The sequence below is a fragment of the Neofelis nebulosa genome, chromosome 15 (assembly GCF_028018385.1).
Source record: "Neofelis nebulosa isolate mNeoNeb1 chromosome 15, mNeoNeb1.pri, whole genome shotgun sequence".
Lineage (NCBI taxonomy): Eukaryota > Metazoa > Chordata > Mammalia > Carnivora > Felidae > Neofelis > Neofelis nebulosa.
Window position 1 is genome coordinate 46,821,392 of NC_080796.1, and position 27,759 is coordinate 46,849,150.

Consider the following 27,759-nt stretch of genomic DNA (forward strand, 5'->3'; position numbering starts at 1 on the left):
GAAGAAAAGACGCTGCCGGGCCATCATCCCAGGGCCTGGTTCCCATTCCAGCACACCAGCTGCAGTGTCTCTCGCCACGGGGTATTGAGAGGTCACCGCTGTTTACAATCCCCCACACATCTGTTCTGAGTCACGCATTCATTCACTTAATCAGTCGTCATCTTCCAGCTATTTCTGAGAGCCCACTATGTGCAAAGAGCTGTGATGGGTTTTGAGAAAAAATTCATCATCGGTAGACCCAACCAAAGATGGACCCTTGGGAAACACAAATGAGCGAAGAAAAAACGTTGGCGCTGGAGGTTAGGAAGTTATTAAAGTGGCTGCGGCGAACTGTGTGGAGAGGGTCGGAGAAGGCGTCCTAGAGGTTCCATCTGGCCTCAGGAAGGGTCAGGGAGAACAGAAGACTCCAATCCTTTTTCTAAAACCGGCTGCTTCTAAAGTCTTCCCTTGTGATTGATGGCAAGTCCAGTCTTAGGATTGTCCGGGCCAAAATCCTTGGGATAAGTTCAATTCCTACCAGTCCCACACACCCACTCCCGGTCTATCAGCAAATGCTAATGGCTTCAAAATATAACCAGAGTCACCACCCACTTCCAAGCCACTGTCCTCTCTCACCTCGGTTGTTGTGACTGCTTTTGCCCATGGGCCCAGCACAGCAGCCAAAGTGACCCTTTTGACGGGGGAAGCCAGGTCATGTCACCCCTCTGCTCCAAACCTGCCAGTGACTCTCCATCCTACTCAGAGTAAAATGCCACGTCCTCGTAATGACCTAGAAGGCCCTCCACGCACTGCCCTCCAGTTACATCTTGGACTTCACTGCCCGTCACGGTCCCCTCCTTCCTTTCCAGCCACGCTGGTCTCCTTGCAGTCGTTCTGATGGGCCAGGCGCATTCTCCCACAGGGCATTTGCTTGGGCTGTTCCCTCTGCCTGGACATTCCTCCCCCAGATAGCCATATAAATTGCTCCTTCTCTTCCTTCAGAGTTTTACTCAAATGTCTCCTTCTTACTGAAGTCTTCTTTGGCCATCATATCGAAAATTCAACCCCCTGCTCCTGGATATTTCATATTCCCCTTCCTGCTTTGTTTTATTCCTAAGAACTTTGCAGTAGCTAACATTGCTGTCTAATTTATGCCTGTGTCTCCCTTAGAATGGGAGTTCCACGAGGGCAGGCATTTGGGTCTGTCCTCCACCACTCCTCATGGCTGGCATATGGAAGGCACTGAACAGGAGGTGAGCAATGGGGAGCTGGTTCTCTGGACGCAGACAAGACTGTGCTGAGCATCAGCTAGGCCAGCAGCCTCCAGCCTGGCCTTGTGTACATTTTGAGCGTCCCGGAGGTCCCTACTGATGGGTGAAATGACATAGGGGGGTGACACGGCAGAGAAAAGGGCAGAAGGAGGTGAGGAGCAATGCTGGAGGACTTTCCACAGAGACATCGGTATTGGAATCTGCTAGGGAGGTGATGAAAACAACCTCATCCCAGGGATCTGAGCAGGGCAGACTTAAAGAGGGTGCTTGTCACTCTGTTGGCCTGGCCCCAGGTGGGTGGGCTAGGCTTGCAGAGCCATGTGACTAGGCGCCTAGCCTTTGCTCTCCAGATCATGACTGTGAGCTCATATCAAGAAAACTCTTCCCTCCTCCCTGCTCTGACTGGGCCCTTGGGGGAGCCACGTGTGGACTCACCTGCCCACTATCCCCTCCCTCAGATCCCCTCTTCTCCCAAGGTCACCTTTCAAGGTCAGCATGGCAGAGGCAGCCTAAGCTCTTCTTTCTACCTTCTCCTCTCCTCTCTCCCCAGTCCAATGGGTAGGAGACCCCCCACAGACAACCTGGATTGTATCTGTTTCCCGGCACATGGTGTGAGAATGTAAAATCACACAGCAAGCCTTTCCTTGGCTGTCTGCCTATATCTTCATTCCCCAGATTGCTTTAAGTTCTTGGTCAACACATGTGGTCAAATCACTCATCCCACCCCATCACAGAAACTGCTATTACCTTTGGAGATAGAGGAGTGGGATGGCGAGTGCTTCTGGGGAGCTGGGACCTGGGGACTTTCGTGATTCCAAACCAGCCTCTTTTCCCACCTCCTCTTTGGAGACTGGGCAGGATCCAGTTGCCCTCCACAGGGCACTGACATCACCAATACCCACTTCCTGCCCAGCCAGGCCTCTCCCTCATCACATAGGATCTCTCTCATCGGACCATCGCCAGCCTATCTGTTCTGCAGCTGGGGAAAGAGGAAATGGCAGAGTGGGAGGGGCTCGGGGCGGGTTTGGGGATGGTGTGACAGGGCAGGTCCCTCTCTTTTTAGGAATCACTCTAGGAAATATTCTGCACATATTGGCTTTATCGACTGATGCTGGAATGGCTGTTGCCACGGCAGCAGAGGCTCCCACTGCAGTAGAGGATGGTGGGAAACTCAAGGGATGTGAAAGGAATCAAAAAAGAACCAGAGAGAGGGAAAGGTCGCATTAGGGAGCGTCTGAAAGTTCCAAGATGCCAAGGTGACATTTTTTTTTTTAATTTTTATTTATTTATTTATTTATTTTCCAACGTTTTTTTTTTTTTTTTTTTTTTTTAATTTATTTTTGGGACAGAGAGAGACAGAGCATGAACGGGGGAGGGGCAGAGAGAGAGGGAGACACAGAATCGGAAACAGGCTCCAGGCTCCGAGCCATCAGCCCAGAGCCTGACGCGGGGCTCGAACTCACGGACCGCGAGATCGTGACCTGGCTGAAGTCGGACGCTTAACCGACTGTGCCACCCAGGCGCCCCTATTTATTTATTTTTTAACGTTTATTTATTTTTGAGACAGAGAGAGACAGAGCATGAACGGGGGAGGGGCAGAGAGAGAGGGAGACACAGAATCGGAAGCAGGCTCCAGGCTCTGAGCCGTCAGCCCAGAGCCCGACGCGGGGCTCGAACTCGCGGACCACGAGATTGTGACCCAAGCTGAAGTCGGACGCTTAACCGAGGCGCCCAGGCGCCCCTTTTTTTTAATTTTTAAGGAATATTTTATTTATTTTTGAGAGTGAGAAAGAGCGTGAGTGGGGGGAGGGGCAGAGAGAGAGAGAGAGAGAGAGAGACAGAATCTGAAGCAAGATTCAGGCTCTGAGCTGTCAGCACAGAGCCTGATGCGGGGCTCGAATCCATGAACCGTGAGCTCATGACCTGAGCTGAAGTCCGTTGCTTAATCCCAAGATGGCTATTTAAAGAGGCTACCACATGGCCATGGCTCTGCCCTTTAGAGAGTGGCGGCGGGAAGACGAGCAGTACCAGGCGGATGAGAGAGGACTAGCACTCAAGGGGATTAGCACTGAATTAACTCATGAGATGAGCATGGAAGGTGTTTTCTATCTCATAAGCTGACAGGTGGCCTCTCATGCAGGAGTGAGTTAGAGGGGAGGGTGGAGGGGGGCAAGCGCCTCACTTCTGGACAATCTTCTTGAAGGAGGCAGAGTTTCAGGAGCTGCTTAGTGAAGGAAAAGAAAGGACTTGGGGTTTGGGGCACAGGATATCCCTCGAGAGGAGGCACAGGAACACAGAGGAATAAAGAGGAGGATCAGACCAGGCTGGAATACAGGAACTAGTGAGGGTGGAAGATGACTGGAAGAAAGGAGGATCAGGGGCAGTGGGCCTCTGGGGACGAGGACGTGCAGGTGACAGAGCAACAAGTGGAAAAGCGCTTCATGGCAATCCTGAAGATTAATTTTCCAGGAGCAAAGCTACAAACCTACCAGAGACAGAGGCCAAATGAACCTCGGGGAGAACGTGTCAAGTTTGCCTGCAGCAGGATGCACTGGGTGGAAGGGACCACAGCCAAAATAATGTTTCTTCGGTCCGATGGCAACCAGTCACTCTCTCCTTGTCCGCTAAAGAGATGATTCTATGTGCAGGGAAAGAACCTAGAGACAACAAGCAAGGGCTACTGTAACCTGGTCAATCAGAGAACAAGTGTCCCCAGATTCTTGAATTGCTAGGAAAGGTGAGGTTCCCCTGTGAATTAGGTGTGTGTCCTGCAAATTAGGGAATTGATCTCGGAGTGAGGATGAGGACTTTTAAAGCGATGGATTGTTTGCTGTTTCATTCAAAGTGGCCCGAGGGAGGGGGAAGAAAGGGCGTGGTTATCCAGAGATTTGGCACCATCGATCAGGCTCAGTCCCTTCCTTGAGCTGGGATCTTGTGTTTGGGCATGAGCACGAGTACCTCACGTGTGCCCAGAGAGAAAATTTCAAGACTGGCTTCCTCCTTTGGGCACTCTCTGTGCCCGGGGCAAGTTCTGACATGATACCGCCTAAGTCCCTTGAACCAGATCTTTATTGCTTGTCATTTCCTATCTGAAATCACAAGCCTTGGTTCCACCCCCGAGTTTCCTAAGCGCTAGACACAGACTCCGAGGCCGGTCTGCATGTGCCCTCTGGACCTTCTGGTAAATTTTTGCACCCAGCCCCTTTCCTCAGCTCCTTTGAGGCCTCAGGGCGTGAGCCTGGACAACCTCCTGCTTCCTGCTCTCTTGATCTGAACCCTTTCTTTACTTATACTGCTTAGTATTCTAGAAAGGCTTCACCACCTCCTCCACCTGTCCTGCCTGCCAGCAGTCTCTTATTGTTACACTCACAGGTATCCAGCACCTACTAAGGAAGTACCGGACTTTGGGATTACAGCAGTGAATGAGACAGCCAGGGTTCCTGCTCTCCAGGGTTCAGTCTCCCTCTTGTCATCCCTGTAATTAATGTACACGGACCTGTGTCTGCCTATCTGTGATGAATGTGTTGGTGTATGTGACATTGCTTTTTCACAGGGTCAGGATGATTGTTTCCCCAAATCTGTATTGTCTATTTTGTATTCCCTGTTAGATACCGAGTTCTTTCAGGGCAGAATCTCCATCTTTCTCTGTATCAATCGAGGCCCAGCCAAGGGCCCATGTTTCTTACCAAACACCCCTCTGCTTGAGAACTCTGTGTTCTTGGTACTGTGGTAAGCACATCCTCTTAGTTATGATCCCTGTCCTTGCAGAATTTGTGGCATCTCAGTCCAGCCCTAGGATTATGGAAGGCAGAGTTCTGGGGACACTATCAGGACCCAAGGGTCATACAGGGTACAGGCCCCGTGTATAGCGCTTGGGCCTCCAAATCCATTTTACTGACCCAGATGCTCCATGCAAGGTGGTGAGAGACACAGTGCTGCATGCAGAAAGCTCCAGTGCTGGTGGGGGAGGCAGACATGTACACAAATACCTCTCACTCCAGGCAGGCTGTGATGATTAGTGCTAGGAGAGGGGGTGAACCATGAGACTCAGGCACAGGGTTCTTTAGAGTCTAAGGAGACAGGCAGGAAGCTAGAGAGAGGGAGGTTGGGGATGGGGTGGGCAGATAATCTGACAGCTGGCACGTTTTGGCAAAGAGTTCTTGGGGTGCCTGGCCGGGTCAGTTGGAAGAGTATGCAAGTCTTGATCTCAGGGTCGTGAGTTCAAGCCCCATGATGGGTGTAGAGCTTACTAAAAAAAATAAACTTAAAAAAAAAAAAAGAGTTCTTAGGGCTTTGCAGTCCCTAGTGTGTGGCTCCATCTGGGGCCTACCCCTCCTGGAACAAGCTTTGTTTCTAGAGACACCCCCTCTGCTCTCTCCTGTCCCTCACTTTCTTTTTTTATTTTATTTTACTTTACTTTATTTTATTTTATTTTATTTTATTTTTTTATTGTTTTAACTTGACATCCAAATTAGTTAGCATATATAGTGCAACCCTGATTTCAGGAGTAGATTCCTTAGGGCCCCTCCCCCATTTAGCCCATCCCCCTCCCACACCCCCTCCAGCGACCCTCAGTTTGTTCTCCATATTTATGAGTCTCTTCTGTTTTGTCCCCCTCCCTGTTTTTATATGATTTTTGTTTCCCTTCCCTTACGTTCATCTGTTTTGTCTCTTAAAGTCCTCCTATGAGTGAAGTCGTATGATGTTTGTCTTTCTCTGACTGACTTACTTCACTTAGCATAATAGCCTCCAGTTCCATCCACGTAGTTGCAAAGGGCAAGATTTCATTCTTTTTGATTGCCATGTAATACTCCACTGTATATCTATACCACATCTTCTTTATCCGTTCATCCATCGACGGACATTTGGGCTCTTTCCATACTTTGGCTATTGTGGATAGTGCTGCTATCAACATGGGGGTGCATGTGTCCCTTCGAAACAGCACACCTGTATCCCGTGGATAAATGCCTAGTAGTGCAGTTGGTGGGTCTAGGGTAGTTCTATTTTTAGTGTTTTGAGGAACCTCCCTACTGTTTTCCAGAATGGCTGCACCAGCTTGCCTTCCCACTGTCCCTCACTTTCTTGCCTCAGAACCATTTGCTCAGGCAGCTTGGTGCTGACTTGGGAAGCCATGGTGGGAAAATGGGTGGTGTCGCCCTCTACTGAGGGACAGCTCTGGGCAAACTGCTGCCTGCTCCAACCCTCTTGGTCTCTGTCTCTTCGACCCAATCTTTCTTCCCAGAGCCCAGGTGGGAGGGGGGGAAGGGGCTAGGAAAATGTCGTCTTTTTAAATTGCTCTGCAGTCCCACTTTAGATCAGCCTGGCAGGGGACCCGTCCTAAGCCTCCAACTGATTTGCTAGGTTTGACAAAGCGCTTTACGGTTCCAAAGTCCTTTTGCCCATTAAGCTGGTGTTATAATCACTGTAAGAGAAGAGAGCAAGCCAAAGGGGCACAATGACTTTGACAAGGTCATGCAGTCAATAGAATGGGAACCTAATCTCCTGATCCCAAGAGTTGGTCGTTTCCTCCATGCCCTCCCCAGTGAGTTCTGAGCCTGTCTTTCCCCGGCCACATCAGTCCCATCCCCTTTGCCCTACCTCAGGAAGTATCCCCTACCTCAGGAGGACGGCCATGAACCTCCGAGACTGAAGTAAGATGGTACCCGGAGTTTCCAGGAGGGAAACCGCAACGTTTTGGAGTGAGGGTGGGGGGAACCAGCAACCTGGATACTACTGCTCCCCTATCCCTCTCCCAACATCTCTCCCGGACCCCACGAGCCCACCTTTCCTCCTGCATCATGAGCTGCCCGGTCTCAGTCCCTTTTCCCTGCGCCCCACATCTCCTCAAGAGATCCTTTCCACGGCCCCCCACACTCTGGGCGCGGCAGGAGATTACCGTGCCCTCGGAGAACCTGTCCCACCTCCGCGTGGAAAGCGAGGAGAAAAACTGGTGGGATCCTTTATCTACCCCCGACCCCCTACTCATCCGCCCCTGGATCTCCGCAGCAAATACCACCCCCTCCCGAGCCAGAAATAGACACACGCTCGCTCTCCCCCACCTCCCTCCCTTGCGCACACTCCTCCCCTCCTCCTGTTTGCTCCTCCGCCTTCCCCTCCCCTTCTTCCTGCGCTCGGAGCTGCAGCCTGCAGCCTCTACTCAAGCTGGCGGGCGGAGTGCCGCGAGGGCGCTGCCCGGCAGTGCTCTGCCTGCAGGACTGACAGGCGGGCAGGCGGAGGGCCGGGATCCGGGCCTCGAAGCACCTCTGAGCGCCCGTGGAGCTGCCGTGCTTCCTTTCTTCCTTTGATTGATTTGTAAATTTTAATTTGTATTTTCCCCGCCCCGCCCCTTTCCCTCCGACCCCGCCCCATCGCTCCACGGTTTCCTCTCTCTTTCCTTTTCCCCGCTTCCTTCCCTGCGTTTCTTTCCCCTGCGCCCTCGCTCGCCTTTCTCCCTCCTCCCTCGTTTCCTCCCCCTTCCTCTCCCCATCTTCCTCGGTTTCTTCCGTCCTTTCTCTCCCCCTCCCCTCCCCCGCCTCCTTTTCCCTGCGCTCCCGCCCCCCCCCCCCTCCGCCCCCGCCCCCGCCGTGCCTGCAGACGCGCGGATCGTCCATGCGCTCCTCGCGGGCAGAATGCTGGGCAGCAGCGTCAAGAGCGTGCAGCCCGAGGTGGAGCTGAGCGGCGGCGGCGGCGGGGACGAGGGCGCGGACGAGCCTCGGGGCGCCGGTAGGAAGGCTGCAGCGGCGGACGGCAGAGGCATGCTGCCCAAGCGCGCCAAGGCGCCCGGCGGCGGTGGCGGCATGGCCAAGGCCAGTGCGGCCGAGCTGAAGGTCTTCAAGTCCGGCAGCGTGGACAGCCGAGTCCCCGGCGGGCCGCCCGCCTCCAACCTGCGCAAGCAGAAGTCGCTCACCAACCTCTCGTTCCTCACCGACTCGGAGAAAAAGCTGCAGCTCTATGAGCCCGAGTGGAGCGACGATATGGCCAAGGCGCCCAAGGGCTTGGGCAAGGCGGGGTCCAAAGGCCGCGAGGCTCCGCTTATGTCTAAGACGCTGTCCAAGTCAGAGCACTCGCTCTTCCAGGCAAAGGGCAGCCCGGCGGGCGGCGCCAAGACCCCCCTGGCTCCCCTCGCGCCCAGCCTGGGAAAGCCGAGCCGGATCCCGCGCGGCCCCTACGCCGAGGTCAAGCCGCTCAGCAAGGCTCCTGAGGCAGCCGTGAGCGACGACGGCAAGTCGGACGACGAGCTGCTCTCCAGCAAGGCCAAGGCGCAAAAGGGCTCCGGGCCGGTGCCCTCCGCCAAGGGCCAGGAGGAACGCGCCTTCCTCAAGGTGGACCCCGAGCTTGTGGTGACCGTGCTGGGAGACCTGGAGCAGCTGCTCTTCAGCCAGATGCTGGGTAAGTCTTGCCTCCCCGCCCCACCCCTGGCTTTCTCCTGGTCAGCTGCAAGGGAAGGTGGGGGAGAGCAGAGCCCCTTCTCTTTCTCCTCCTCCCGAGAGGGCTCTCCAGATTTTGGCCAGGTTGTTAGGGGGCATTGGGCCCAGATGTGCAGGGCTGGCCTACCTCCAGATGCGCGTGGCTAAAGTGCATCTTCTTAAAGATGTCATCAGGCAGGAGCCCAGGCTCTGGTGAGACTGGACAATGGTGTGGCGCTCACACGTTCTCAGAAATAGAGCCTATTAGCTTCCTCTATTTTTAAAGCCCAGAATCCTGGCACAATCTGGGGCTGATGGAGACCTCAGTTGTGTTGTGCTCTGTGCTTGGAGAGAGAGCATCCAGCATTGCTAGGGGAGAGTCCAGTGAGAGCCCGGATCTAGAGGACAGATGTGGGGAAAGCAGATGTGAGGGCTGTTTGGCCCCAGAGCCGAACTGAGGCTCCACTTCCTCTGTGGATCCCCGATGGGAGCGCGAGTCGGATTTCCCGGGTGTGGGGGTTCTGGCAAGGAGACACGTCTGGGGCCAGGGGGCGGGCGGGCGGCCAGCTGCGCGCATCTGGATGTGCGTCCTATACCTCGGCCCAGGCTCGGGCCCAAAACCCTACCCCCAGGGTTTTTTTTTTTTTTTTTTTTGGCTTTTTTGTTTTTTTTTTTTTTGGAGAGTGTGGAAAGGTCTGGGCTTTCGCGCGGAGACTCCTGGTTGACTGGGAAGCCTTTGCCCTTTGGCTAATAGAAGCCGAGCGGGCGGGAAGGAAGGAACAAAGCTTGCCCGGGCGGAGGAAGCGCAGAGAGCTGCTCCATTGTTCTCCGAGCTTGAAGAGTCTATGCAAAAAACCCGGAGCGGGCCCCGGAACTGCGCTTGCTTTCCCCGGAGAGCCCTCTCCCTGAGAGGGATAGATCCGGGATGTGCAGGACTCAGGGCTGCCGCGCCTCGGGGGCAGGCACGGGTCGTGCCGGGACCATGGGAGGGCGGCGGCAAGGCCTGGAGCCCGAACGGGCCGCCTTGGCTCCGCGGACTTGTTGCGGTGGCTGGGATGTGGGTCCTCCGGCGCCGAGGGACCCGAGCTTCCCGGGTACCAGGCAGGCTGCCCGCCCCGCTGGGGGCTGGGAAGGGGCGTGTCCGTGCGCGTGTGAAGGGGCGGGGCCGACTCGGGCTGCGGTCCGGGGACCGGCTGGACGCGGTGGGGCGGGTGGGGGTGGATGGAAGGTGGGGGTGTTCGACTGGCAGCTCTGGAGAAGACTGGTTGGACCTGCTCTTGTCACCCCAGGATCCCCAGACCCCCGAGTGGCCAGCATGAGGAACCGCTGACCTGGGGCAAGAGGCCTTTGGAGCTTTGGATTGGGGGCTTCTCATAGCAGGCCGCGTGTGGGCTTTGCGGGGACAGTCAGGAGACAGGACAAGGGCAAAGAGGGGAAGAGCAGCCTTTTCCCTCGGGGAGCCCCTCCAGAAGGCCTCGGCAGGGACAAGTGGGGATTGGGGGTTGAGGGGGGACAGAAGCTGACAGGGCAGCCTCTCCCTGCAAAGGGAGTGTGCCACCCCTGTGCTGAGTGCCCTCCTCAAGGAGCTTACAGTCTAATGGGATGAGACAGATAATGAAGAAATAAAATAATTCCAGACCCAGAGAGGGCTATGGAGAAAATGAAAGGGGACCCTGTGTTAGAGGAGAACTGGAAAGGAGAGGTCTTTAAGCTTAAGGAGGTGATAATTGAATTGTGACTGAGGCCAGAGGAGGCACCAGGCAGGCAGACTGCGGAGGAACATTCTCCGGGCACTAAGAGCACTAAGAAGCGGGTGTGGATGGGGTGTGGATGGTTCTCAGGAGAGGAATTGAGTATCTGACTGTCTCCTGGGGAGAGGAAGGGAGTGTCAGGGACTCAGAAAAAAGTAGAGGGCACAGCTCTCTTTTCAAGGTCAGGGCTTCACCTGTTTGGAATGACTTAGCCAATCTGGGCTGTCCCCAGGCCTGCAAGACCCAGCACTGTCCCAGGACCTGGCTGCCTGGTGGAAGCTCTCTTAGTTGCTCTTCAAGAGGCAGTAACCTCAGAAACCCTGACAGATAGTTCTAGAGCTGACTGGGGATGGGGATGGAGGGCAGGAGGGGGGCAGGAGCGGAGCTGGGGGCCCTTACTCCTGTTCAGCAGTTGTCATTCCCAAAGCACACTGGCGCTGCAGCCTTTCAGCAACCTTGGAGATAAGGAGAGAACACCTCCCTCCCCACCACTTCCCAGTTGGGGAAATGCAGAGTAAAAAGCCTCTAGGGCCTTAGAGCCACCTCTAAGTTAGTGATGGAAGGCAGGTTCTCCTTGTGTTCCTAAGCACTGGCTTCATTTGGGAGGCCCGATTAAGAAAGGGGAGTCAGCAGGTCAAGAGGGGCCTGACCAAAGCAAGTGTCTCTGGACATAGGCCACCAACCTGCCCTGATGACCCCATAGAGGGGCTGAGAGGCTAAGATCTCTGGTAGGCGGAGAGAGGTGGAAAGTCTGGCAATCATGCTGGACTGTTTAGGGCTTCGAGAACCAAGGTGGGGGTGGGGCATGCAGGTAGGTCCTAGAGGGACAGTGCTTGGCCTCACAGGGTGGTGGGGAGGGGAGGGAGTGGAAGCTGCTGTCTTTAGGTAAAACTTCTCTTCTGTGTGAAGGTGGGAGTTGGGGTGGAGGGTAGACTGACGTGTTTGGGGGCCAGGGGACAATAGAGCTGGATCAGTCTCTCCAAGCCTATGAAGATGTTCCAGGTTGTCAGGACTGACCTTCACTGGAGAGCAGGGTGGCTCCTGAGGAGAAGAACGGCTGTCTTGATGCTTCAGGATGTTGAGTAAAAACAGAGTATTCGTTCCCTACCTGAGAGGCTGAGGGTCAAAGGTTACACACTCCTTAGCACCATCCCAGACCCAAAAAGCTGCCAAGACCCACTTTCTTGGGGAGGGTGGGGAGGGAAGGAGGAGTGAGGCAGCCCCAAATAAGAGCCTTTCTGGAATAAAAGAGAAGAGCTGAAATTTGATCATTCTCTTCCCAGAAATCAGCTGGAACCCAGATGGTCTAGGCAGGCTCCCTACCCCTTCCTTTGCTTTAGAAGCTGCCAAATAACTAGGGTCCCACTGGGGAACCCTGGAAACTTGGAAGGCTGAGGGGTGAGTGCCCAGGGAAATATGGGCCAATCCCAGCAATCAGATGCCTTTGGACCCTGGCATGATAATCTACATCAAGCAGTTTGGCTCTGAGAGGAAATGTCACCAGGCCTGGAACTGGGGACAGGGTCAGAGGCTGCAATCTTGAGTTCCCTGTCCAAAAGTTCTAAGCTCTGTGACCTCCCCCTGGAACTCAGTTTCCCCATTTGTGAATGAAAGAGACCCCACCCCCATGACTCTTCCCTACATACAGGGCTGGGGAGGGGGATGCAGATTAAGGTGATCAGACCTTGAAAATGTCCCAGGCCATTTCAATACACAATACCATCCCAGACCCCACTCTTCCTGCCTTATCAGCCCTGGACCTAAGGATCTCAAAACAAAATCAGTCTGTTGAGCCCCCACAGTCAGTTTTCCTTTTTTCAACCCTCTAGGCAAAGGGACAAAATAAGACAGCTAAGGCAGCCCAAGGTCAGGGTGTAAAGAAGCCGAGGCCTCTGGAGTTCCTAGCCCCACTTCCTCATGGTGTCTGGACCCTTGTGAGGGGTTGCCATGACAACAGTTAGGCCCTCAGAGGCTGAGGGCAAACAGAAGAGGGGAAGGAAGTCCAAGAAGCCATCCATCTCTAAGCCAGTTGGCTGATGTGGGTTTTGGAGGTGTGGTGAGGGTGGAGTTTAGTCTAGAGAATGTGTTCTGGGACCCTTTGAATAGGGGGAGGGCAGAAATTCCTTTTTCTTCCGTGCACTGGGTGGGGGTCCAGGTGGGAAGAGGAGTTACAGTGAGTTCTCCAGAAAAGAACTGATGCCCAGAGGAGACAGGTGATATGTGCAGGCTCACCTAGCACCCTCAGGTCAGAGGCTCCACGCCCAGAGCCACTCCTGAAGCCTGCCCCGGAGGCCTAGCCGGAGCACGAGGACACAACTCATTAGCCTTCCTTGGGCACAGCAGTTTGCAAGAGAGTGCTTGTAAAGTCACAGGCCAAAGGAAGGACTGTGGCAAGGTGTGGCAGTCTGCAGGTGAGCATGTATGTGGAGAAGAAATTGGCATAGAACCTTCCAGCTGTGAGGCCTCCTGCCTTCCTCAAGCTTAGCACTAAGGGGAACATTTCTTTACTCGCTGCTCGGAACTTTTCCTTCCCAGTCTAGGCTTTAGTGCTTTTGAGGGGCCCCAGTCGGGTCCTGGTCCTAGCCATTGGGCATCGCCTTGTTCACGCTGCTGTGGCAAAGCCGTCCTCCTCACACGGCAGCCAAGGCTCTGCTTCTGAGAGTAAAGGATGGATGGATGGGTAGGTCTTGGGGGTAGTTCCTCTGCTCTGGGGAGACAGGCAGATGGAGCAGAAGTGCCTGAAGCGTAAACCAACCCAGAGAGATGCCCTTCATCATCACTGGTGGCTCTAGCCCCAGGCCATCGGCCCCTTCTAGACGTGGACTGAATGGGTAACAGGACCAAGTCACCTGGAATCCTGGGGTGTTTCCTGATGCTTCCCGTTTGTTCTGCCCCCCACGCCCCACACACCTCTGACCCCCCCTCCTGTGTCCTGTCCCCAACCCTAGGCTGCCAGCCCCAGATCCTTTCTCCTGCTAACTTCCAGGCTCCCCTTCTCTGCAACCGTCCCTCCACAAACACACACCCACGCCTCACAGCCTCTGACCCCAAGGACTGAAGGGGCAGGTTGCCTTCTGGGGTTCAAGGGAGAACCAGTCCTGCATTGGCCAGGCTGAGCAGAGCCCCCAGGGCTCCTAACTGCAGCTCAGCCCCCTGCCACCGCTCCACCTCTGCAGACACTGCCGTGTCTCCTCATACAGCCAGGGAGAGAAAAATCCCCTTCTCTGTGCAGAATCCTCCTCCTCCCCCACCCTTCCCTGGGATTTCACAGAACCACAGAATGGAAATTGTCTAGTTGAGCCACCCACCCAAAGCTGAAGCTAATCCCTCTATAACCTCATAGGCAGGTGGGTGTTCTGTTTACACACTCCTAGTGACAGAGGGCTCACTACCTTATTTTCCTGGAAAGTGCTCATTATTGGAGAGTCTGTTGAGCTAAGCGTCTTCTTTCTGAGAATTTCCACCCATGGGTCCAAACCTACTGCCTAGATCCTTCCAGGTTAAGCTAGCCTGCCTTTCACAGCTCTCTTATATTTGAGGTCAGACACATAGCCACACTCCACCGCATCTTTTCTCCCGTTGTCGCCTCCTTTAATTTTCCGTCCATTTGTCTTTCCCTTTGGAATAAGACTTGCTAGGAAGAGGAGCCGATCCGTCACCCTGGTTCCTGGGCCCAGCAGAGTCCTGCTCCCCACCTGGACCCCACCCCCGCCTGCTCATAATATCTGCATCTGGGCACCTGGCTGTGTGTTCTCTGGGTCCAACCTGGCCTCCTCCCCACAGCCTTCTCCCGCTGCCTGGAAACCCTGTGCTAGCCAGCCAGCAGTGGGGAAACGGATGCCACATGTTTCTCATTTGTGCTGGCTGACCTCCTCCCACACCCTGTTTGGATTACCCAGATGCGTTTGAAGTCCCTGGAGCCTGCAGCCTTCCCTCTCGTGCACAGGAAGGGCCGGGGGCCAGGCACAGCTCACTGGCCCTCGGTGGGCATGCTCTGTCCACAGAAGCCCCTGGAACACTGGGTCAGCCCTCAAAGTGGACTTCATCTCCGACACCTTCCCTCCCAGTTGCTTTTGGGGACTGACCCTCCTGTAGGGAGGCAAAACCAGAGCCCCCTGGGTTCAGTTCTGCCTCGTTCAGGGCACACAGGTCTCTTTTCCTTCTGGCCAGCAGGGATCAAGGTGCAGACTGGGAAGGTGCCCCAGGAGCTGCTTCCATCTCCCAACCGGAGGCCGAGGAAGGATTAGTGTTGTGCCAAGGGTGTGTCCAGCATGTTGGCGGCCGTGGGCTAAGTGCGGGCACAACACTCGTGCCTGGAATAAGTGGGATGGATCAGGGCTTTTCGTCTTTCCTCAGTACCTATGCCTCTGGCAGGAGAAGGAGCAAACTGCAAGGGTGGGAAGCTACGCGGAGGAGGAGGATGGGGACCTAGCGGGAGCGGGGCCCCCAGACTCCTCAGGCCTGTTGTAGTGCTGCAGTGGGGGTGGGAGAGCACGGAGCACAGCCCATCCACGGGCTACAGGTTCACCCCTGAGAGCTTTGGCTCCAGCAGGTTCCAGGCTCTTGCTGCCAGTGCTGTCGTACATCATGCATTTGACACACAGTTCTCCAAGTCCGCTCCAGCCAAACCTCAGCAAGGCGGCCAGGGCTCTGCAGGGGCTGGGCCTTGGCCTGGGCCATGGGCAAGTCTATTTTAGACATCTCAATGACACATTTCAGGGCCACTGGAGCGGGCGGGTTCTCCGCAGCCCTCTAATTCCTGGGCCGCGGCTCTTGCTGTGGACTTGTCAGGGTGCTCACTCTTTTGCGCTGGGGATGTGGAAACGGAGAGCACGCCCGGCCCAGCAGACCCGTGGTGTGCTGTCCCATGCTCCCAGTGTTGGTCCCCAGGGTCGTCTTGCAGGCTATCTGGTCAGGGTGTTGCCATTGGGTGTGATCTGGTCTGGGAGGTGGAATAGTGTCATAAGCCGCAGGTGTTAACATGGAGAGCCAGATTGGAAACGAGGACCTTGGGCTGGGTAGGAGGGTAGCACATGTTGAGGAGCAAGACTTAGGTGTGTGTGCGGAGGTCCTGGGTTCAGAGGGGGTGTGGCATATAGCCGGTAACCCTAAGATGAGCTTGGGAGTCAGGGTGTGAACACGGGGTGTGCAGGGGATTGCATATGTCATGTGGAGCACTGACTGTCCTCCAGCAGATATGCACGTGCTCAAGGTACATTTGTGTGCACGCGTTCTGTGCATGCAAGGACTGGGCAGATTTGAAAGAGTCTGAAATATGACCAGGGTGGAACGATTTCCCTCAAATAGACCCCCAGGCGGAGGCCGCAGGGGTTCGGTCTCCCTGGCTTCTCTCCCAGAAAAGCACTGTGAGTGCCGGTGAGTCCTCGGACTCTCAGGACACAGGCTCCCTTTTGCCCTTGGTGACTAGCTAAACAGGCCGTTCCCTTTGGGGGAAGCTGGCAGCCACCCAGGAGGCCTTGGCTTTTCTCTGCAGGCTTCATAACCTGCCACGGGGCCTAGGACTCCCACCATCCCACTCTGAGGAGCTGCCTCCTGGGAGCTCTGACACCTGACTCTCCTAGGGGGGCGCGGAAAGTAGGCCCGGAGAATACAATAATCTAATGATAATAACAAACACGTATCAATCACTTGGTGTAGAAGAGGCATTGTTCTTGTTCCTTATGTGTAACAAGTCATTTAATGTTCACAGTAATCCTGCGATCTATAGGTAATCTGCCCAAAGCTAGTAGAGCAAGTGAGCAGCAGAGCCAGGATTTGAACTTACCCCCTATGCCATGCTGCTTCCAGGAGCCTCAAGACTCCTCCCACGCCCTGGAAGTTGAGTTTCTTTGCACCGAGTTCAGAATCAATGTGTCAAGCAGTCACTGCGGGCAAAGCACTGTGCCCCTGACATTGAGGCTTTGGGCCCTGCTTGCTAGCTTCTGACAGGCTAGAGTGGAGGTGAGAAGGATCGCGCTCCTTCCTGTACCAGGCGATGGTGGCAGGTGCTGCGACAAAGTTGGGCAAGGCCAAGGAGAGCAGGAGTCGGTACGTGGGGCAAGTGTGCCCATGGGTGCAGTGGGTGCGGAGGCGAAGCTCTGGAGAAGTGATGTGGTTTTGAAAGAAGGTTGAAATCCCAGCCACAGAAGTGGAAGGGACTGGAAAAGGAAAGGGGGCGGTAAGTGATGGGCTTCATCATGGGGCCCTGTCTGCTGGGAGAGAGGTGGAACAGGAAGCGACAGAGAGAATGAGACTGGACAGACAGGTCCGGAGGGGACATGACGGACCCGAGTGGAGCGCACTGGGGCTTGACCGTAGGCTCTGGGCAACATTTAAACAGAGGAGAGCAATCAAGGTTTGCCCCAAAGGATCCCCAACAGAATCCTGTGCTCACTGGTCCTTTGGAGAGGTTACTGTCTGATGAGATCAGTCAGCCCAGGGCCTCTCAAGCTCTGCATCTGTTTGCTTGAGTGAGGATTGCCCTTGCTGCCCCCGCAGAGTCCAGAGGCATGGAGAGAGAGGATGTCTTGATGACCAGAGATTGTCCCTTTGATTAGCAGCAGCTCTGATTAGGCCTGAGGTACAGCTAGCTCTCTGCCTTGCCCGGGGATCGGCACTGCCCCACCCCAGGCCTGGGGAGTGCCCATGGCCAGTATGAACCAGACGGTGCATGACGGAACCAACACACAAACCGATCAGACAGTAGACAGAGGAGAATTTCGTTCGCATACAATTCAGAGACCAGGCATAAAGAGGGTGTGGGCCACATCTCAGCTCCTAGCTCACTTGTCCCGTCCAGGATGCCTTCTGAGGGAGTTGGAAGTTGGGGAGCTATTTAAAGGAATCAGAAACACTTGGCACAAGGGGAGATGCATTCCCGTCATCCAGCTTTCCTTGGATGGAGTAGGAGGACTGGATTGGGACTAGCTGGCTAGGCGCCCTCAGAACAGATGGTCCTTTGGGGACTGAAGGGAACAGCCCTCCACCCTGGGGTAGAAGGACCCACAGGGAATGAGGGTGCCCTGGTGAAGGATTAGGGACTTATCCTCCACTCAAATCTTTATCTTCCTCTCTTCTCCGCGATGCCACCGCACTGTCCCAGTGGCCGTACCCCGGATGTTGCCACGGGGTTCTGTTGTTATAGGAGCTAGGGTGTTTTGTCATAGAGGACTTGGTTTTTTTCCTGGCATCGCTGGGTATCCCCAGGAGGTGTGGTCCTGGAATTCAGGGGTTGCCTTAGCAACAGTAGATACTGTCCTACATGGATCCTCCCTGGCCTGGATGGTGATGTGGTGTCCAGGGGTTGCCGCGGTGCTCAGTGCACGGCTTCCCTGTCATGCTGCTCCTTTGCTGAAGCTCCAGAGATGGGGGTCATGGCAGCAGAGAAGGCAGGAGTGCCTACCTGGGGCAGTGAGACCGGCAGGTGCTACAACTGCTGCTCCCTCTGTCGACAAGGACAGCAGCAACCACGAGGGGCGGCCTTCCTCAGTGCAGGGACAAGACTCCGTCCCTGTGCTGCCTGACACCCGCCCAGCCGGTGGGGTTTGCTCACAGCAGGCAGTGCGGAGCGGCTGGCCCTGTTCTTGCTGCCACTGTGAAGGCACTCCTGGGCTCCCAGGAGCTCAGGGCAAGGCCTCCTTGCTTGGCGTCTCCACTCAGCTTGTAGCTTTGGGGCTGCCGAGGGCCTGGCTGCAGGGTTTGGGCTCCCCAGAAGGAAGCACTCAGTGCCCGAGACCTTAATTGAGGCCTCTGACTCTGCAGGTGGGTCAAAAACCTTCATCCTGGGGCGCCTGGTGGCTCAGTCGGTTGAGCGTCCGACTTCAGCTCAGGTCGTGATCTCGCGGTGAGTTCGAGCCCCACGTCGGGTTCTGTGCTGACAGCTCAGAGCCTGGAGCCTGCTTCGGATTCTGTGTCTCCCTCTCTCTCTGACCCTCCCCCGCTCATGCTCTGTCTCTGTCACTCTCAAAAATGGATAAATGTTAAAAAAAAAAATTAAAACAAAACCAAAACAAAAACAAAACCCTTCATCCTTAGGATCCGTGGCGGACCGTTGAATACACACAGACAGTTGTCACTGGAGATGTAGCAAAATGGTGACTAACATTTATTGAGCACTCACTGTTTGCCAGCTGTGCTGAACGCTTTGCTTGCATAAACCCATTTCATCCTCACAATGAGATATTAATCAAGGGTCACATGCAAAATATTTCACAACTCTCTCAGGCTGAGGAACTGGAGGAATCCTGGGGGCCCTCTGTTACGCCAGACGTTAACTCTGTGGATGCTGAATTGTAGGGGTCCCAGAGGAAGGGCCCACGTGACCAGGGTGGCAGGAGAAGCAGTTGAGGGCCCAAGGAAGCACTTAATTTGCCTACTGGTGTGGGAGTGCTTTGTATTTTTTAGCAGCCAGTATGCGCCTCCTGGTGCATTTCTGTAGACTGGTAACCCTGCTATTGCACAAGACTGAGGTATGTGGAAACATAGAGGAGTCCAAGGGAGGCCACACAGCTTGCTCAAGGTCACATGGCAAGTTCATGGTAAAGCTAAGATTCAGATGAGGCTTGATTCAAGCTCATCCATTTCACCGTAGACTCCACTGCCTCTTGCACAACAAGTAGGATCTTTCTGCTTCCCATGCCTTCCAGACATTCTAGAACCTTTAGGCTGAACCAGCCTTGCAGTGGTCCTGAGACCCCAGGCCTATAAGAACGTATTCTCTTCTGCCTGGGCAAACGTTCCTCAGACGTTTGGCCCAACCTCTGCCTCCCAAGGCTCTTACTGTCTAGTCCGGGAAGCAGACCACAGATGGGCAATTGTGATACAGCGTTATGGCCAGTGCTGTGACAGAGTGGTGCCCAGCTGCAGGAAGGCTCTTGGGGAGAGGGCCTTCCTAGAGGATATGAGGGATCAGCCCATGATGACTAGAATGATCGGGAAGAATCAGGACCCAAAATATCAGCCTGGGACAAGCTCTTCCTCTAGTCCCTACAACCGTAATCCTGGATCTGTCCCTCTTTTTTTTCTTTAACTTTTTAAATGTTTATTTTTGAGAGAGAGAGAGAGAGCAGGGGAGGGGTGGAGACGGAGGGAGACAGAAGATCTGAAGCGGGCTCTGTGCTGACAGCAGAGAGCCTGATACGGGGCTCAAACTCACGAACTGCGAGATCATGACCTGAGCTGAAGTCTGACGCTCAACCAGCTGAGCCACTCAGGTGCCCCGTGGGTCTGTCACTCTTAACGGTGGATCTTGAATAAGCCACTTAGTGCCTCAACCTCAGCCTCCTTGGTGGTAACACAGGGGTCAGACTTCCCAGCTCCCATATCTGGGAAGATGCCTTGACATCTGCATGTGTGGGAAAGCGCTGGTGCGTGGCTGGTGTTGCAGATTCAGCCCTATCTGCATTGCAGGGCATGGCTTCTCTTTTCCTTTCTTGTTCCCCCCTGGCCAGTGGCCCCTGATTTCTAGATTTAGCAAGTTAGCTACGTGGAAGATCCAAGGACTCACAGTAATGATATCTATCACTTATTATGTGTTATGTATCAGGCACTGTTCTAAGCATTTTACATATATTAATTCATTTAGTCACCTAGAACAACCTAGTGAGTTAGGTGCTATTTTTATTCCCATTTTACCGATGAGGAAACGGAGAGGTTAAGTAACTTCCCCAAGGTCACACAGCCAGGAAATCGAGGAGCCTGGGTATGACCTCCAGGCAATGTGGCTCAAGCACCTGCCTCCTAAGCACTGTGCTCTAGGGCTTCTCACTAGTAGAGAGCACTGGCCTTGCAGAGTCCACAGGCATAGCCAACCCTCCTGGGCGGCTGCCAAGATCCTTTATTCCAGAGGGGCCCCGCTCTGATGACCTCTGTAAAAGAATGGTGGCCCAGGGAGCTGGGAGCCGAACACATTCCCTGGACTCTCTTGGGTACTTGCTGCAGGCAGTGGACAGTTTATGGAGCCTGTGGTTGATATGCTGTCTATGCTTTCATCACCGTCTGTGTTCGCTTCTCCAACCCGCACACCTGCCCTGGCAGTCCAGAAGGGCCGGCCGGCATGAAACGTCATAGAGGACAGGGATGCATCGAGATTCTGCCGTCTGCCCTTGGCCTGGAGCCCTGTGTATCTCTGGGACCTTGGCTGCATGGGGTAATAGAAAGTTGTCGTGCATGTGAGGATTCAAATAAACTCTGTTGCCTACCAGCTGGCTGTCCTTAGCCCTCTTTGAGCCTGTTCCTCTTTGAGCCTGTAGAACGGGGCTTACACCCACTACATGGGGGTAATTGTGAAGATCAAATAGAAGAGAGTATGGAGCACCTGGCATATCACAGATGATCATTAGAGTTAGCTCTGTTGCTTACAGACACCTGTCCTTCCTCGTCCTAATCACCCTGGCCCCGCAGACGCCAGGGTCAACCACGGATTCCAATGGCTTCATTCATAGATTGGCTCGTTACTGACCTTATTTCAATCCAGCTCCGATATGTTTGTGGAAGACCCCCTGGAGGCAGGTTGAGCCAGAGGAGGAGTTTGTTATAGAACACAGACCCAGAGCTGTCTTGCAGGGATCAGCCAAGTTTCCAGGGTGAAGGAAACTCACTTTATTCGAGCACCCTCGCCTGCTCAGTGTTCTTGCTCTGTGCTCTGTTCCGCTCCACACATCTGATCCAGCTTTTGTACCCCAGACCAGCATTTCTGCCCCCACCTCGCGTGGCAGAACACGGATGCCCACAACTCCGTGCCTTCCCTGTGCGAGACGTCAGCCAGTCTCCCCGCAGGGGTGTGGGGCAGGCTCTGACTGAGCCATCACAGGGGTAGAGGAGAAGCACGTTCTCTAGAAATTGGCTTTGCCAAACGTTTTTAAAGTAATACATAAGCCTGGTGGCTGTTTAGACTTTGATGAAAACAAAATAGCAAAAACAGTATGAAAAAGTGGTTGAACCAGAAGTGGATGTGAAGAAGGTAGTCAAAGGTTGTTCAAGTTCATTACCCACCCCTAGTCCTTAACCCAAGACCTGGATCCTGTCTAGATCAGGGTGAAACTGACCATGTCCTGACCTCTGTGTAGGGATGGGGACTCTGACCTGACCCATAGCTTTACCCGGGGCTTATCTGTCCCTTCTCCACCCCAGGTCCCCGGAAACAGTCATACCCTGTCCCCAGTCCCTGCATTGACCCACAGCCCCCCTGGTGGTCCTTGAAAGGTCCTTCCAGGTTTGAGGCATGAAATCCACCCCAGTGGCCTGTTAACACACAGCTGGAAGGACATCTGGGGAGAAATGAGGCCAAGACATCCTGGCTCCTTCCCTTATCTCAGGGGAGAACAGGTGGATGAGTTTGATGCTAACCCATTATTTCCACAAGCCTGAGGCTGAGGCCAGAGTGCTAGGGTGAGGGGATTTGCTTTAGGGGTGGGATGCCCAGTGGGGGATGGGAAGGAATTTGCCACAGAGAATCTAGCCCTGATTCTGAGCCAGAGGAACTCATGCTAGCCTAGGGCTGGGCAGGGGCTGGATTTCTGCCATTTTCTCACATGCTGCATAGAGATTGGGTTTCCTGCTGAAATTCTATCTCGGAATCACAATCATAAAGTCCCCAGCCTCTCAACTCAAGCCGTTTGCAGCAGCTCTGTATATCCTAAGCCATCACCCTTACCCGCCTGGGGTCCTGGGAGGAAGGACACAGAATCTAGTGGTCAAATGCACAGAGTATGGAGTCAGACCTGAGTTCAGATCCTGCCTGTGTATTAACCAACTTAGAGACCCTGAGCCAATTATGCTCTCTGAGCTGCATTTTCCTCCCCTGTTGAATATGCCAAATAATACTATCTCACAAGATTGCTACCAAGATTGAATGAGATAACGTCCATAATGCACTGAGCACAACGCCTGACACCTGCAGACACCCAATAAGTGAAGGCTTTGTAGTATTATTTCATTTTTGGGTGTCCACCCCCACTGTATGAGGTTGTAGAGGAAGGAGACATGACCCCTGTCCTCTGGGAGCCCCTAGTCTGACAGGGAGACGTAGGCCTTGCCCTCAGGAGCCCCTGTTCTGCTGGGGGAGACTCAGCTCTATGCTTAAGGACCCACCAGTCAGGTGGGGAAACATGGGTATTGCCCTCAGGGAGCTCCCCTTCTGGTGGGGGGAGATTCAGCCCTTGTGCCTGGAGGCCCCAGACTGTTTGTCCTCGGATCCCTGTGTTCTGGGCCCTTCCTCCTGAGCCTTAGCATGCCCCCAACTGCCCCGTTTGCCACTAGCCTCCCACCAGCCCACCCACCTCCTCCCTTCCCCCTGTGGCCAGGCCCATCATCTCCAGGATGCCCCTTTCTCTCCTTTTGGTGTTCTTGGGGCCTGCGTCTGTCGTGCTGCCTCATCACTGCTGAGTTAGTTCACCAGATGACTCGTTTGTAGGTCTTTTCTGTGTGTGCTGAGCAAGTTCTCAGGAAGCATCTCCCCCAGGATGCTCGTTTCTTTCCAAACACCGCCCAAACTGCAGACACAAAAATTAGACATGTCAGTTTGCATGCCGTCTGCCTTAAATTTGCATTTGATTAAAAGACGCCAGCATCCTCCCACCCACATTTCTTCCTTCCCCACCTTCCCCTCTCCAAAGCGCACCCCGCATTCTCCCAGCCCTCTGGCTTGGCTGTGCTCGGGGCATCCTCCAGCCAGGCCCCTCTGCACCGCCTCAGCCACTGCCACGGATCTGTATGAGGGCAAGAGCCATAGGTGGGCAGATAGAGGGAGGGCCTTCCCTCCTGAGGACAGCTGGGTCATCATCACTCCTTCCTTGGCTGATAGACCAGCGTGAAACCAGGGTGTGTGCTCAGAACTCCCGGCTTCTTTTCTGCAGTCACACTGTGTGAGCATCTTCACTAAAAGGCCAGAATTGCCCGTGCCTCCTGCCCACTCCCAGCCTGACAGCAAACCTGCTGAGGTTTGGAGTTTCTACCGCCAACACTGCAAACACGCTCATCTCTCTATTATCTGTGCCAATGTTAGAGGTAGTAAAAAAAAAAAAAAAAAAATCCATCTGTCTTGAACTACGCTCCTTGAGATTTTGGGGATAGCAGTTTTACTTTTCTGGTTTCTTTTGGTCTCTTTTGACTATCACCGGTATCCGTTTCGATTCCTCAAACTCGCGTGTAAAAGCGAAGGAGCGGGGAGCTCTGAGTGGGCAGGTGAAGGCCGCGCGTCAAAGGTAAGGCCCGTTTGGATGGGGATCCGGGGCCCGAGGGAACAGGTTGCAGAACTGAGAGAATGGGGCTCCAGATCCCCACCATTTTCCCAGACAGGCCACCTTCCCGACCCCTCCGTGCCCAGCCACCCAGGCTCCTTGGGTCCGCCCGTGGCAGAGGCTGGGGTGGCCGGCACCTCTTTATCTCTTGCCTCCTTCTTGCTTCTCAGCTCCTACGTGTTCGGGGAATGCAGACTGACACTAGCATCAGCCTGAGCCAGACATAATTGGAAGGGAATCTGTCCCCACACCCACTCTTGTCTTGCTTCCCTCCTTACAAAAAAAAAATTACATATTATCTCAAGCCGCTCTGAGCGTAGGAAACATAAGTCTGGGAGGAAAGACAGACGGGGTGGGGGATGGTGTGTGAGGGCGGCAAAGCAACTGTCCTTTATATCCACGGAGGAGAGATCAAAGGAGAAATGATAGTAGCAAGAAGGACTGAGGTTAGACTTTAAGAGCTTGCTTTTAGGATAGAGACCCAGGAATGACGCACGGAGGAAGCCAGTGACCTCTCTGTCCACGCCCGTCCCTGGGGCCCTGGGAATGCTCGGCTCGTGGCTTGCTGGGAGGATATTGCCCACCTTGTAACTTGGAGAAGGAGGCAGAAGCAGAGCAGGGGTCCTGGACGTTCTGCGTTTCTCCTGGTCAGGCCGGCGGGGGCTCCCTCTCACTCTCAGCTTCCTCCTGGCCAGAGATGTTGAGGGCCTTCAGGTTTGAGGATTGCGGGTCTTCTGACTCCTGGCCTAGCACTTTCCCGCACTAAAGTTTAGTCACGCCGTCCGTTCCTCAGGCTTTAAAGTTAGGACATCCCGGCGTGGCACTCCCAGCAGATCCTTGAAATGGAGGAGCGGGACGAGATGTCTCTGCCGGTAGGTACTCTTCACAGAGAGGAAGGAGGGGGTGGGGCCCCAGGCGGTTCTTAGAGTGTCAGAACCTGGAGGGACCCCAGGGATCAGCCCTCATCACCCAGTCCCATTTAAAAGTTGAGGGCACTGAGGTACCGAAAGGCAAAATTCGCCTGAGGTCACCCAACCAATGAGTGGCAGATCCAGGACCCAAATCCAGGTCTCCCAACTTGTACTCCTGTCCCGCGATGCTTCTTATTTGGGGAGGTCAACCCAGGGAGGGAGGAGGAGGAGGACGTGGCCTGTCACAGCGACACTTTAGCCAATGGCTGCTGCTGGCTGACCCATCAGTTTTTTAAACTGTGTCTGCCGAGGTTTTAGGGTCAAGTAACAAACGCACCTCTCTCTCCCTGTGGCTTTGAAACCTCATAAATACGCTTTTAAAAGTCACTCCACAGTTCTTCCCACCCACGGAGACTCATATAATCTCTCTGTGAAACCTGAGGGGCCGTCAGAGCTGGCTGTCCCTGGTTGTGGGGCTGGTTGAGGGAACCTCTTCTGGCAAATGTCCCACATGTAAGGAAATGCCATTCCCTTGAGGAGGGAGGACGGAGGCCCCAGCCAGGCATGTGAGGGGCCAGTCTGACTGACCAGAGGACCCTCACAGGCCAAGAAATTCTGGGCCCGATGGGCTCAGCGTGAGGCATTGAAACCACGGAGCCTATGTCTTCTTCTGGCTGAGTGTTCCTGGGGTCTGGAAGGCCGCCTCAGTTTCCCTCCTCAGAAAAATGAGGCTGGTAACAGCAGGAGGCAGGAGAATGAGGTCATGTCTGCCGAAGTCCAAGCCACACACTCAAACAGCAGGCCGACCAGGGTTTGGTATTTCAGCCCCAGAGCCGGGAGGCTCGCATTCCCCCAGCCTCACCGCCCCCCCAAATCCCCCAACACCCCTACTCTGATGGCTTTAGCAGGCTTCGTGCTCAGATGGAAATGAGCTGTGCTTCTGCTGCCTCTTCATGGGGTGATTTTTTTTTTAGGATGAAACGTGATGTTTGCTCGTGGGCACTTTAAAAACCTTGGCACGTAGCACGGCTTGCCGTGGGCAGGGGCCGCTCAGCTCCCCCTGCCCATCCCTCTTCACACACTGCCCAGGCCCGGCTTTCCTCCTGGGGTCTCTCTGCCTGCACCCGAGCCCCTCCCCGCTCGCCTGTGTGGGTGCTGTCATGAAAGTCACCCAGGAACTGAGATTCCATGGGGAGGTGAAGTGGGGCTGGGATGTCCCAGGGGTCATTGTGACCCCTAACCCAGCTGCTCGGAAGGCTGGTGAGAGGAGGGGTGACTGTGGCTTTGGAGCCCCCCCTGTGGTGGGGGATCCCGGTCCCCTTGCCTAGCCGGCCCTGCCAGCCCTTCCAGACTCCCGTCCCTACACCTTCTTGCCTCACCTGCGTCCCTCGCAGCCCCATCTTCTTCATCGTGCTCTCCCTCGACTGCTGGAGTCTGTTTTCATCACGTCTGCTTCCTAACTCCGCTGAGCAGAGCCACGGGCAAAGCGATATCAGAATCAGGTCCTTGGTTGTGGTTTTCTAGAGAATACACAAGACCGGTGCCTAAGTGTGGCTGGCCCTAGAGGTGTCCCGGGCCGGGGCTGAGGGAGCCCACGCAGTATCATGGTTAAGAGTCCAGGCATGGCTACCATCAGGCCAGTGCCCTCAACATACGGAGACTCCCCCCCCCCCCCCCACCAAATGTGTTGGTCATCTACTGTATACTAGGCAGTGTTTTAAACGAATTTTGTCCTTACGTCCAATGGAAAGACAGGAAAGGTTTTAAGTGGGAGGAGTGACATCAGGCTTGTGGTTTTCAAAAGCGACTCAGGTTGCTGTGGGAGAATATAGGAGGCAAGAGCAACAGGGCCCCAGTTGGAGACATCCAGGGGACGCAGAAGTGGCCTGAGGTAGGGAGCAGGCAGCCCAGATGGTGGGCATTGGAGGGCAGCGAACGGGCCTCCTGCAGGCTCCAGAGAGGGAGCTGAAGAGGAGAGGCTGAATAAGTGACCAGAGACATTCTGGGGGAAGGGACAGGAGTACCTCATTTTGGGCAAAGCACAGAAGTTTAACAACAAAATCCTCCAGTTACCTTACAAAAGGTAAGTTCATTGGGGGCACTTGGGTGGCTCAGTCGGTTAAGCGTCCGACTTCGGCTCAGGTCATGATCGCACGGTTCGTGAGTTCAATCCCCGCATCGGGCTCTCTGCTGTCAGCACAGAGCCTGCTGCAGATCCTTCCCCACCCCCACCCCCCCGCCTGTCTCTCTCTGTCTCTCTCTCTCTCTCTCGCACGCATGTGCGCATGCTCGCTCTCTCTCTCAAATAAACATTAAAAAAATGTAGAAAAGGAAAGCTCAACTGAACGTAGGACCTGTGAGATTAACACGGGCTGAACTCAAGGAAGGGGGAGGGACAGTCAGTGCCCTGAGAAGGCAGATGTGGTCGTGACCGTGATGGTAGCAGTGGTAGCAGCAACGTGGTGGCAATGGTGATGGTTGTGGTGGTGGCAGCAGCAATGATGGTGACGGTTTTGGTGACACTTTGGTGGCAGCAGTGGAGGTGATCGTGGTGATGCTGTTGGTGATGGCGGCACCAGTGGTGTGGCCGGAACACCCATCCCGCCTACGGCCTCAGAGGCGAGGTTAGCGAACCGGGGCGCTGTTAGGGCAGCTGTGATGCTGATTGTTTCCATCCCAGTGTGCCCAGTTATAAGAGCTGCAGGTGACCTCCAAAGGGCCTGCTTTCTTCACCGCAGTGGGCAACACGTACCCCTGAGCCCAGGACCGCGCTGGATGCTGTGGGATGACAGCAGAAGTGTAGAAAGGCCCCTGCCCTTAGGGATTTTGTCATCTTCCCGGGATATAACCAAGTGCTAAAGGTCAGCATTCCGCCTTGCTGGGCTGGTATTTCCCCTCTCCATACCTTCCTTTTATGGACTGAACTGAGGAGCTCCAGATATGCTGGGAAAGCTGACACCTTCCCCCTTTCCTGCCTCCTACCCCATCCCATCTACATACACCTCTGTGCAGGGTGGGCAAAGGGAACTCTGCTGGACTAACGGGGAGGCCGTACTGTTATTATATGAGGCCAACCGTTATTATATGACCTTGAGCAAATCTTTTGGCCCCTGGGGGCCTCGGGTTTTCTCGTCTCTTCTAAATAGGGGTTCATATTTTCCCCACCCTTTCTAGCTCAGGGAGCCGTTGGGGGGACCAGATGA

The 27,759-nt window shown here is 54.6% G+C and overlaps 1 protein-coding gene across 7 annotated transcripts in view; it reads left to right on the forward strand.

Annotated features, from left to right (window-relative positions):
• Nucleotides 1-27,759, forward strand: part of NAV1 (neuron navigator 1) — a 250,152-nt gene that overhangs the window by 89,754 nt on the left and 132,639 nt on the right. For 6 of the 7 annotated variants that reach the window (XM_058700093.1, XM_058700092.1, XM_058700091.1 and 3 more), the window contains one exon: nucleotides 7,845-8,639. The exons of the other annotated variant lie outside the window; for it this stretch is intronic. In XM_058700093.1, the coding sequence (XP_058556076.1) occupies nucleotides 7,845-8,639 (795 nt within the window). The remainder of the gene's footprint in view (nucleotides 1-7,844; nucleotides 8,640-27,759) is intronic. 7 annotated transcript variants of the gene reach the window in all.